General features: G+C 44.0%; 1 protein-coding gene across 11 annotated transcripts in view; it reads left to right on the top strand.

The window, feature by feature from the left end:
* Window positions 1-835: 835 nt before the first annotated feature.
* Window positions 836-12,004, top strand: part of DIP2C (DIP2 acetate--CoA ligase C (putative)) — a 280,542-nt gene continuing 269,373 nt past the window's right edge. For 3 of the 11 annotated variants that reach the window (XM_088150274.1, XM_088150266.1, XM_088150269.1), the window contains exon 1: window positions 851-1,550. In XM_088150274.1, coding sequence (XP_088006400.1) covers window positions 1,466-1,550 — 85 coding nt within the window. In that variant the 5' untranslated portion in view covers window positions 851-1,465. Of the gene's footprint in view, window positions 1,551-12,004 lie in introns of all 11 variants that reach the window. The other 8 variants (XM_088150276.1, XM_088150265.1, XM_088150267.1 and 5 more) reach the window with 8 other exon arrangements.

Here is a 12,004-nt window from a genome sequence, read left to right as displayed (position 1 = left end):
GGGGTGCTTTTGGTCTGGCCAGCCGACTGGTGGTGAACAGGGGGAGGTGGTAGGCTGAGAGTAAACCCCAACCTGTTTGAAAAACCTTGTGTTTGAGATACCACTCAAATACAGAAGGCTGCCGTGCAAGAAAAGAAGCAGATGTGTTCTCAATTGCTCCAAAAGGCAAGCCTGGAGTGGATGGAAACAGCAAAGAAGCAGATTTTGGCTAAACTTTAGGAAAAACTCCTAATGGTTATTCAATAGTGGAAAAGGAGGTTGCCATGGGAGACAGATGGCTCTCCTTGCCGGGAGCAGACACTTCTAACTCCATCCTGCGAAGTTTGTGGAACTTGCATGGAGAATGAGGCTGGGGAGAAGGCCGGCCAGCTCAGGTCCTCTGGCCGCGCGGCCACCGGCCTAATTGCTGTTCCTAACGCTCGCTCGCTTGATCGCGCCTTTACAGCCTGAGGATGCGTCCCCCGTACAGCGTTGCTTCGCCTTTCTGAAGCGAACTGGAGACCGTTTGGCTGGGTAGTCGATGAAATCACTCTCACAATACTGGGAAGAGGCACCAGAGGCAGAGCGCTTCTTCCTTCCTCGGTTTGCAACGTCTGCGGATCTGACCGGAGCCGGTATAAAATCAGCGCGGTCCGGGTGCGCCCCCCACTCCCTCCGACCCTCCCTCCTTACACGTGTATACACGCAACCTCCACCGCCAGGCGCGCGCCAAGGGGCCCCTCTTCCCCGCGCGCTCTCCTTTTTGGGCGAGGGAGCCTCCCCATTTCCTCGGGCGCGGAGGCGCGCGTGCAGCCTGGCTGGCTGGCCGGCCGGCCGGGGGAAAAGGGGAGGGGGCTTCCCCGAGGACGGCGTGCGCGCTCTAGCGCCCCCCCCCGCGGGCCCCGCTGCGCCCAGCCGGGTCACGTGCGCGGGTGACAGAAGCGAGCCGCCCCCGCCGCGGCACCGCAGTTCCTCGCCGCCGCGCGGCCGGGGTGGAGCGAGGGAGAGCGCGCCGCTGCGCCCTGTGCGTGAGCCGGGAGGGAGGCAGCGGCGAGGTTGCAGCGGGCCCGCTCGGCTCCGCGCCACCCCGCCACAGGCTCGCCAGGAGCAGCAGCCGCAACAGCAGCCACGCCGCCATGGCGGGGCTGAACTGAAGCGGCGGCGAGGGAGGAGGGCGAGCGCTCGGCGTACCCTCCTCCAGCCCATCCCTGGCGGAGCGGAGCGGGGCTGGGCAGGGCCGGCGCTGCGCGTCGCGTCGCTGCTTCCCGGCGCAGCCCGCGCGAGCACTCGGGCATCCGAGCCCAGCGCGCGGGGGTGGGGAGGGCCGGGCGCTTTTGTGCTTCTGCCCCCCGCCCGTTTCCTCTCCCCTCCTTCCTCGGGGCGGCGTGTTGGCGTGCGCGGGTCGCGAACAAAGACCCCCGGGCGCACCCGGCGCGGCAGAGAAGGGCGCGGGGCGAGGGAGAAGACCGCCTTCCCGGGATCGAGTATGGCGGATCGCAGCCTGGAGAGCCTCTCTCTGCCGCTGGAGGTGAGAGCGCGGCTGGCCGAGCTGGAGCTGGAGCTGTCGGAAGGTAAGGCGAGCCGGCGCGGGGTGGCGGGGCGAGACCTCTCGGCCGGACCCCGAGCCTGCCCCGCGGTGCCTTCTCGGGGCGCGCGGCGCGGCGCGGCGCCGGCACCCCGGAGCCGCGAGGACCCGGCGGGCGAGGGAGCGCCCATCTTCCGCTGGGGGATTCGGGGGCGCTCCCAGAACAAGGGCTGCGGCGCGGCGGCCGGAGGGTGCGAGGCTGGGTGCGCGTGGATACCTGGAAGGCGGCTCCGTCTCCTCCGCAGGGTGGAGGGTCTCGCCATCCCGAGTGTGGGTGGGTGTGTTTGCGCTTGGCATGTGTCAGTTGATTCTTGTGGGCGTCAGTTCCTCCCGGTGTGTGGGTGACATAGCCGGAGAAATTGGGGAGGGGGGCTGGAGGGGTAAAAACCTCCTCCTGGGAGCCCTCTCCCCCCTTTCCTCCCTCGCTCTTTTCCCCCGGAGCTCCGGGTCCGAGGGGAGCGGAGACGCGGCTGCATATATTCCTCTTTCTTCCTAATTTCTTAAGAAACTGGTTATTAATGTCATTGCGCTGAAGGGGGTGGGGAAGTGGTTCTCGATGGCGGCTGTTGTCTTCGCTAGCACCATTTGGGCTGGCTGTGTATTCAAGAAATAGGAGGTGTTCTGCTGGTGATAAATCCCGCGTCCTTCTTCCGTTTTTTGCTTTTTTGCTATTCTTCCTGCCACACTGCTAGGAGGAGGAGGAGGAGGAGGAGGAGGAGGAGGAGGAGGAGGAGGAGATGTTGTTGGCAGGAGCGCGGCTGCTCCAGCATTGTATGCTTTATTACAGAGGATGGAAAAATCTTTAGGGCTGGGTTATGAGGAATCTCGTCTTGCCAAGGAAACACAGTTTGGGTTTGAACGAAATCCCCACCAATACCATCACCCCAAACATCTTCTCTTACCTCATGGAAGGGCTCTTTTGCGGTTAGAATTTATCTAGAGAATAATCTTGTGCGATATTCCCTATTTAATCAAGTTTTGGATATGCACAATCAGTGCCAGTTGAGTGGTTTCTATCAGATTATTCTTACCTGTTTCAGGGAAAGAATTAAAAGAGATGGTTGTGGGGGTTTGGTGTCCGTGGCGGCGGCTCAGGTTTCATTTTCTTGTTTTGATTGAAGAATTCTTCAATGTTTGGATCCCTTCTCATGCCCCGGGAAGGAAGTTCCTTCTGTATAAAAAAAAATAATCATGCAGGTTTCTTAAGATTGTGTTCTTTTTCTCATTTGGATAATGAACGATGAATTATGGGATGCACAGGTTATGCAAAGTGTGTGCCTGTGTATATTGTAGAATCTTTTCCTGGTTGCCAGTCCAAACATACGTGTTCTGAAGCCCACACATTTTCAATCAGACTTGACGTATTTCCTTTTCCTAGCTGTATTTCTCTGGCTCAAGTCAAAATCTGCACTCCTAGCTAGCCTTTCAAGTGCTTCAGGAAAGAATGCTGACAACTCTTGTAATTTCAAAAAAGGCCTTCCTTTTCCTTTCTGCAAGCTTTATTCCAATAACATTTTGAAAGGCAAGGGGAGGGGAAAATAACCGTGCAACTCCCCAGACTAAGGAATGGGATAGCTTAATACATGGCATGTATTTCCCCCCCTTCTCTTTCCAGTATTTTTTCTTGTGTAACGGTTTTCGAAGGGCTTGTAGCCAGAAAGTTAAATGTACTCATGCCATTTCCATTAGTGAGGAGGAGCTGGTGTTGACACTGAATTTTTTTCTTTTAACACTTTCAGGGGGGGAAGGCTGAGGGACCAAACCACCGGGACTGCTGGAGCCCTTCTGCATTCCTCTGTAACCTAGAGGGCAGGGACATTTGCAGCTGTATTAAGGGGTTAAAGCAATATTGACTTATTCACGCTTTCTGCCTGTCAATTTGTTTTTTTCCTAAGCTGACAGGGAGAGGCAAGGAAGTGTCAGTGAATGTGTGCACACAAAAAACACATTTGTGAATCTGAATTGTCTATATGTAAAAACACGCTGCTGTGATAGAAGCGCCCTTATAACCTGTCCTACTTGTAGGTCCAGTAAGATTTTTTTCCAGAACAGTCAAAATCTAGGAGGAGATTCTGTGGCACAGAACTGATGACTAATCTGTTCAGTTTCCAACTTCTATTAAGGGGGTGGGGTGTGATTAGCAGTCCTGATGGAGTAGTGCAGTCCTGTGCACCTCTACTCAGAAGTAAGCCCTGCTGTGTTAAAAGAGATACCTTACTTTAATTACTCCTGGGTAAATAAATACACTTAGGAGTTACCTAACTATAAATACGTTTATTTCAGTTCTCTGATAATTTCTCCTTTTCTAGTGATTTCCTGTCACTTCACTTTTATGCCACTTTTAGGAAGAACTGAGATCAAATATGGGCAGTTGGGATTATGGTTAAAAGATTGTTTTAACCCTTATGTGATCCTTTGGACATCCACATCATATTCAGGTTTTCAATATATCTTGGGATTGCGACATTTCCATAAATCACATTGGGAAGGCATCTTGTATATCTTTCTAAATGTCTCTTGTTCAATAAAGGATGAGAAATAGGCTTTATATCTAATTGCTCTACAAAAAAGAGGACAGATCTCCGATCACACAGTTGTGACTCCATCCTGACTTTCTTTGAAAACCTCTCTCTTTCCCTGCCCCAATTCCCAGATGCCTCTGGTAGAAAGGTTTCCATCAAGAACATCCAAACTGATTTTTCTTAGTTTTCCCCTGCCTGGGGTCCTCCCAATGAGTTGGATTACAGCTCCCATCAGCCCCAGCCATTAGGCATCCTGGTGATGATCATGGCAGGTTATAGAAAGCTGGTATAGGTGATACTCTGTATGTAAATGATATGAAAATGGGGCTGTATTACATATGTCTTATAATCATATAAAAAAAACAATTAAAAAAAGCTTTAAAAATATTCAAGGTTTCAAAAACTCAACCAAAAAAGAAAGAAAAAAGAAAATGAAATAGGGATTTGCCACTTTGTAAAACATTCTAGGCTCCATGGAGCATGGGATGTACCACTAGAATTGGGAGTGAGAATTGCAGGGTTCTTATCATTGGCATGCCAGTTTATTCAACCAGAACCACCTCTTCCAAGATTTGTGCAATTATTGTGTGCACTGGGGAAGCCGGCTGCATATTGGAATATAGGAAGCCTCCTTCTGAATCAATTAATTGAATCATCTTGTCTGGTGCTACTGTTTCTAATTTGCAGCAGTTCTCCATCAGGACAGGCTTGATTCGTTCCAGTCCTATCTGGAGATGCTGTGGATTGAACCTGTGACTTTTTCATATCCAGGATAAGTTCTTCCACTGTGCTGTGATTTTTCCAGGCACTGACATGCTTGTGATCTAAAATAGCTGCAGTGGACTGATAAAGGAGGCAGCATTATGTGCACATAAAAGACTGTCAGTGTAACTAGCCAGTGGGCACTGCCTCTAACCAAGTAACCTTTTGGATTAGCATTCTGAACGTTGCTGACTATACTGATCAATGCAGGTATAATGCCCTACAAAGTGCAACAGGTTGTTTTGTTTTCTCTTTAAGAAATACCATTGCCCTGAACTACTTAATTGAATAATGTTGCCTGAAGAACATTCATTCAGCATTTCCCCATTCCCACTGAGGACTTTTCTCTATCAAGACCAATGGATTCTTGCTAGAGATTCCTGCTTCCTTCAAATACCATTCTAGCTATTAACTCCAGGGAATGATACTTATCTCAGTAAATTCCTTAGCTGTAAAATGGGAACAATATGTTGTTATGTTGCAGGGTTACTAGGGACAAAAATAAAAGCTGTGAGTATTTTGGACCCCGATGTTCTTATTGATGAAAAACAGGTCAGCTGTATTTTGTTACCAGCAACCCAAACAGTGGCCTTAAAGATATATGCTGAAGTTACATTGTCAGGGTTCATACATTGCATTAAGCCATAATATAGTTTGTTTGTACCAATAAAAGTGAATATGTGTAGCTCAGGGTTGAACTGTGGAGTCCTTGGGGTTCTCTGAATTTGGTTGTTTGTTTGTTTGGTAGTAGAACTAGCATTGAAGATGTTACTTAGCCAAATGTTTAACAAAATGTTTGCGAGAAAACAACCAAGCTCAGAGAATCCCAAGGACTCCATAGTTTGTTTGAGCATGTTATGTGAACCCAACCATTATTATTTGTTGGACATGGTTTATGGATTAGGTTTATATAGGAATCCAGCCATTAATGCTTGATTAACAAAATTATGGTGTAGCCAGTACCAAAGCTACAACATCTGAAGATGGTTAAAAACTGCCTAGAAAAACAGAGAGAAATCTCAATGTTATCCATACTTATTGGATTTCTTAACTGACAGCCATTGTGCAAAAGGCTAGAATTGTAATCTGTGTGGAAGCAACCCAGTTGGGGATGATTGATGTAATGAACAGACACACATGCGGTTCCTCTGTTTGGAGACAGGTTGATTGTATTAAATGAAAGAAACTATTCAAACACCTACTAAATCTGAGATTCCCCCAACATTGCACTTGGAAACATCAATGTGTCTGTGGATATCTCTCATGGTACTGTACCTGCAAGTCTTCTGATCCTCCCTCCCTCTTCCTCCTCCTTCTCTTACTGCTTGTTCTCCTCTTCTGGAAATATTTCATTAAAAAGAAAAAAAGAGGGGATTGGCCTCCAGGATCATCTTTGTTTCCAAGGATAACCTTGGATTGCATATAGGCCTTATAGAGTACTCTCAGAAAATTGTGAATGGCAACCTTCGGAACTAAGGCTATTCTATCTGGACTATGAAAATCCAAACGAGCACTATATGGCAGCAAGAGACAGACAACTCTGTATCCTTTGCTCTTTACTGCCATCTCGTCATTTAGATTTTTTTTCACTTCCCAGACATAATAAGTAGGCCTATTTAGTGCTTGGTTTGTACACTTCCTTCCTGCCCAGTAGAGTGCATAAATAAAATTAGTGTAGAGTGCAAGTATCTCAGAAGACTAGAGTGGGTGGCTATGGCAACCCTCAGCTGTTTGCCTTCTAGTAAATTGTTCTTTTGTGACTGGCCACAATCGCTATGGCAGCCATTTTGAAAAAGGGCACTCTTCCTCCCCATGGCCATTTCTAACCCAAAACACCCTTTAGATCCACTGGCCCTAAACTTCATTTATGTTGCGTCATTTCCTTAATAAAAGCTAGACATTGAACTGAATCCAAGGTACAGCCTACCCAAGTTTATTTGGCAGCCAACCTGTGTCCCCAAATCTTAATTGCTCAAGAGAAGGTGAAAATGCATTAGATATGCTAAAGGTAAGCACTGAGGCATAATTTTATGACATGGTTGTAAACTTCACAGGAGTTTGTCATCTATCTTGAGAACAGGGAAGATCTGTAAAAGCTTGGATTATAATACAGCAGCACCTTTATGATCTTTGAAGAAAAAGTGGTATTTTAATCACATTACATGAAAGGTAGTCCGTATGATTACAGTAGGGCTTAATTTTATGTTTTCTCCTGCAAGGTATAAGAAGAAGGAATGATTGATTCTGTTCAGCCATCTGACGTCAGTGTATTTAGTTAGCTATATTGCTGTACTGCACTGTTATATCAACTCTGAGCAATGTACAATAAAACCATAAAACCATATTTAGAACAGATCATCTAGGAATAACCCCTTAATTCCCACATTAAATAACATAAGTTGACATAACAAACCAAAAGAAATAAGATGCCAGATGATCTTTGCTAGGAGCAAAAGGCCTGTGGGAAGAGTATTATTTCTAATATCCTTTGAAACACCAGAAGTAAGGGGGCCAAGTGTATGTGTGTGGCCACCATATTCTGCAGTGTGGAGGCTACCACTGAGAAGACCTGCTCTTTCTGGTCCATATCCCTCTTACCTCTTGCAGAGGCTGGGTCTTGAGCAGACCCAGTATAGCCATTGGTACAGGATAGGCAGAATTATTTTTCTGTTGGTGTGCCTGTACTTTGGAATAGCCTTCCTTCAGAAATTTAGTCAACCCCCACACTAAGGGCTTTCCATAAGCTATTAAAACATTGTTTTGGAGAGCCTTTGTGGGTGTGAATTGATGCCATCAATTATTGATTCTTTTACATGTAATTTGTATTTATGTATGCTTTTTATATACACACACACACACATACACACACACACACACACACGCACATACACAAATAAAAATTCCCCTCTCACCCCTATGGATGGTACGTGTCTTCCTCAGTCTCGGGTCCTCTACCAGAGACCTGGGAGTTTGAGGGTTCTGCGCAGTATCTTAGCTGTTCCTAGCACTGCACTCTTCTGGACAGAGAGCTCTGGTGTTACATACATACATACCGTGGAGACTTTGTTGTATTTTTGTAAATGTATATAAACCACTGACAGTTTGTCTTGGTTGCAAGTCACATAACTAACTGAATCAATAAAGGATAAGGTGGCCCATAATGTAATCCACTGCCATGTTGTAAATGACTTTATAGGTGATAACCAGCACTCTGAATTGGGCTTGGAAGCCTCTGGTAACCAGTGCAAAATAGGTGCCATTCTGCAATAGCAGGTTTGACAAACTAGCTGTCTGGCTGTCCCATTCTGTATCAACTGAAGCTTCTGGGTCATTTTCAAAGGTTGCAGTAGTCCAGGTGCATGTTGATGAAGATAAGTTTCCTGGTTCAGGTAACTGGTGCATCAGCCGAAGCTAGACAAAGGCGTCCTTGGAGACTATGCAAACTGTTCTGCACACTGTGAAAAATAGGCTTTGCCTAACATTTGTTAATGGGTTGGATCAAATCATCAGGCAATTGAGTTTTATATTATGCCTAAAGAAAAGGGCAAAATTGAGGTGTGGATTACATATAGCTTATATTCCAGAAATGAATGTTCTGCTCTCTCAGTCTCAAACAATGGTTTTCGAGACAAAGTAAATCTTTATGATCAGGAGAACTAGGTACAGTATGTAAAAGAAGTGTGATATAGTGTCATGTTTATCAACCAAACTGCCTTAAGGATATGTTTTGAGCTGTGCCTGTTTTCTGAGATTCATCCTTGAGGTGCTCCCTTAAAAGTAGTCAAAAGTAGCTGATCTAAAGTTCTCATTAGATTTTTAGGACTACCTCTAGATTTCTTGACTTGCTTAATTTAATTCATTACCTGGGATAGATGGGAAAGAATGTTGTTTACATAGAGATGTACTTGTTAGGCATCTGGCAGAATTGCTGGAAGATTCCATTTTTATGGGCTGGTTTGGTGAATCTCTTGAGGTCCTATTGGATTAGCCATGTTGGGTAGGAAGATCAATCTGGAGGGCCCCCCACTGAGGAAAGTTGGTGTAGTTCAGCAGCATCTGAAGTTAGATAGGATTTCAGTTCAAATTTAAATGATTTATACCAGCATAAATTAGTCCAGGAAAAATATCTTGTTATCCTCTGTATTTTTTTTTTAAGGCCAATGTAACCACCATACTGTATTTAGATTTTTAAAAAAATTTAAGATTATAATACATGAAATTGTGGCCTGTATACATTCTGATTAAAACTAATAATAAAAATAAGGTTTAAGTTTCTTTGAATTCTTTATTTAGTATAAAATAGCATGGAACATTTCCATGTAGAGTTGTTGTCAGTTTTTTTTTCCTGTGCTGCTGCTTTTATTGTTTTAGGTTCTGTTTTATATCACAACTTGTTCAATGTTTTGTTTTCCATAAGCTTCTTGGAAGACTTTTAGTGATGGAGTAACATTTATTTTATTTTTGTTAAATGACATTTGTATAAGCAGAGAACAAAACCAGAAATTATTATCTATGTGTGTTACTCAGTTTAGTAGATTTCTCTTTCAGTTCATTTATTACAGAAACCTGTGTTGTCCTTCAGTTGTGTTCCTGGGTCTTTTAATATAAAATATTCAACACTTGGAATGTACTCGCTCTCCTGATTTTCCCCAGAAGACAATAGCAGTGAGAAAAACAGGCCAGCCTGTTTATCAAACACAGAACTGGTCATAAAGGGCATTTGGCAATTCTCCATTAAATTTGTGGGTAGAGAAATTGAGTTTCACTAGGCAAAGGAGAAATTCTTGAGCCATTTCTCCAAGGCAGGACTCCCCATTAGTGGGAATCGTAGTACCACTACTAAAAACAACTCAGATCTTCTCTTGGGAATTAATTGAAGTGTGTGAAGCTGGGAGATTGTAGTCTGTGGGAGAGAAGCTTATTCAATTAAAACAGGACATTCTTGAACACCCTTTGTCCACCATATAATTAAATAAGTGTAAGAACACCACATTCCACCTATGAAGATGTCACCACAATTCTCATTTGAAAGCATTTCGAAAGCAACATTTCTTCAATGAAATTGAATTAAGAACTACCAGTTAAAGAAAACGCAGGAGCATTTTTCTGCCTGATGCTACTAAAAATATTAGGAAGACTAAAGTGATTTGATCTAATTAAGACAGCTTTTTATACCTTGACACTGTCTAGATCAGTGTTTTTCAAACTTGGAGATTTTAAGATGTGTGGATTTCAGTTTCCAGAATTCCCCAGCCAGCATGTCCAGGTGTATTGGATCCCAAAGTGCAGGCTTAGTTGTGATACTAGGAGCTCTTTGCCAACACACCTGAAGAGTGTCAGGTTGGGAAATGAGGCTATAGAATTTTGGATCAGGCTAGCTGGATGTGACACTTGCTGAAGGAGGAAACCTCACTGTTGCGCAGATGTTGTAATTCTATTTTTAATTTATATTTTGAGCATCCACAGCCCATTCTGTCCCCAGGTTATTCTACAAATCCAAATGTATGGATTACATCAAGCTTCACAGTGAATGTCTGGATAGTCTGTTTTCCTTTTTCTAAAAGCGTTTGATCAGCTGTGATTATGACTAAAACTTGGACTAAAATTTGTCTTGTATCATTCCCAGTTACACTACTATTCAGATCTTCTAGATATATGAATTAGTATAGCATGCCCATGTAGGATGCTTTGCGTGGTAAAATATCTGCTATAGCATTCAGTGGTTGGGTTTGCCCATTGGATTAAGCTACATTTTTTAATTATAGTTCATTGAATAAGTCACAGTTGGGTAGATTTAAACATCACACTAAAACAAAATTATGTTATGAATTAATGTGACATATGAGTCCAGTCTCTCTCTCCCAACCATATATATAATTCAGTATATTTCATTTCCTCTTACTTGTTTTTCTGTGGAGCGTACATAGCAAGAAATTATGTGCCAAGTCTGACTTGTAATACCTGAGGTTTACAATCTGATATTTCCTTGGCATTTAATCATTCTTTAATTTAGGAGAACAAGTATTATTTAAATGTAACATTGTATAAGCCAGAACTCTGCTTGGCATTACAATACACCTGTTTGTCTTATGTGTGCACATACTTCTAATTAGGGCTGTGCAATGCTTAGCATACAATCTCTGAACAGTGCTTTGCAGCGTGACCGTAGCACTTTTCTACAACACCTTGAAGTAGCTGTGTATTTTTCAGAGATGCTGCAGCAGCAGGAGAAAAAGGTGCGGCTGTATTTAAGGTGTTGCAGACAGGTGTTACATTCTTGCTCTGGAGCACTATTTGAGGATGGAATCTGAAGAACTGCACAGCCCTGCTGTTAATAAAGCAGGATTTGGACCTTGGGTGAGTGCTAGCATCCAGTTTTGCACTTGTAGTGGTCAAGGATTTTGTGCAAACGCTAGGTTAACTTAATGCCTCATGCCTAGTTTCTGTTGTAACCCCGTATCATTTTCATGATAAGGCTTATTTTCTAATAAATATGTTTCAGAGAGTAGTTTTAAGGATCTGAGTGTATAACCACATTCCTCCTCTTTGAAGCTATAGCCAGCGTGTACCTTAGCACGTGTGTATACCATCTGTAACTATACCTGGTGATATATGTTTAAAACTTTCCAAATGTGCTTTCAGAACCATGATTTTTGGATTATATCTTTTAGCTTCTCTATAGAGAATAATTTGTTTGGGATTTATTAGATCACTTTGGGTCCCTGAATTGCTCACAGGTTTTTTTGGCAGCTTTTCTGTCCTCATTGTCCCTCTTCTTCCGTTTGTTATGTGTCAGAACTTGGTGATTCCTTCAGTGGTGGGGAAAGTTCTCAGTGCACCAGAATTAGTGCTGTCAGCACAAATAAGAGCTGTCCTGAAGGGAGTACGGCTGGCATAATTCCTTATGTACACAAGAAGAGACCCAATCCACAGGCTTGAATATGCTAACTAATTCAAGGTGGAGGCCTTGGTTAGCTCCCTGAGACTTGCCAACCAAGTTTGTTTTAAGAGTAGAAAATGTGAATATGGAATCATAAAGCTTTCCACAACTCAATGATTGGGGTATATAAATGAACTTCTTTCTGAGCTTCTAGCACTTCCTCTCAAATCTCTACTCTTTTTCCCTGAGAAATACTGGAATCAGAGAATAGGTATT

This window comes from Python bivittatus, unplaced genomic scaffold (genome assembly GCF_059951505.1).
Source record: "Python bivittatus isolate LINGU-HERP-01145 unplaced genomic scaffold, Pbiv_v1 ctg000610_np1212, whole genome shotgun sequence".
In the NCBI taxonomy this organism is placed as follows: Eukaryota; Metazoa; Chordata; class Lepidosauria; order Squamata; family Pythonidae; genus Python; species Python bivittatus.
This window is presented reverse-complemented; position numbering and strand designations above follow the sequence as displayed.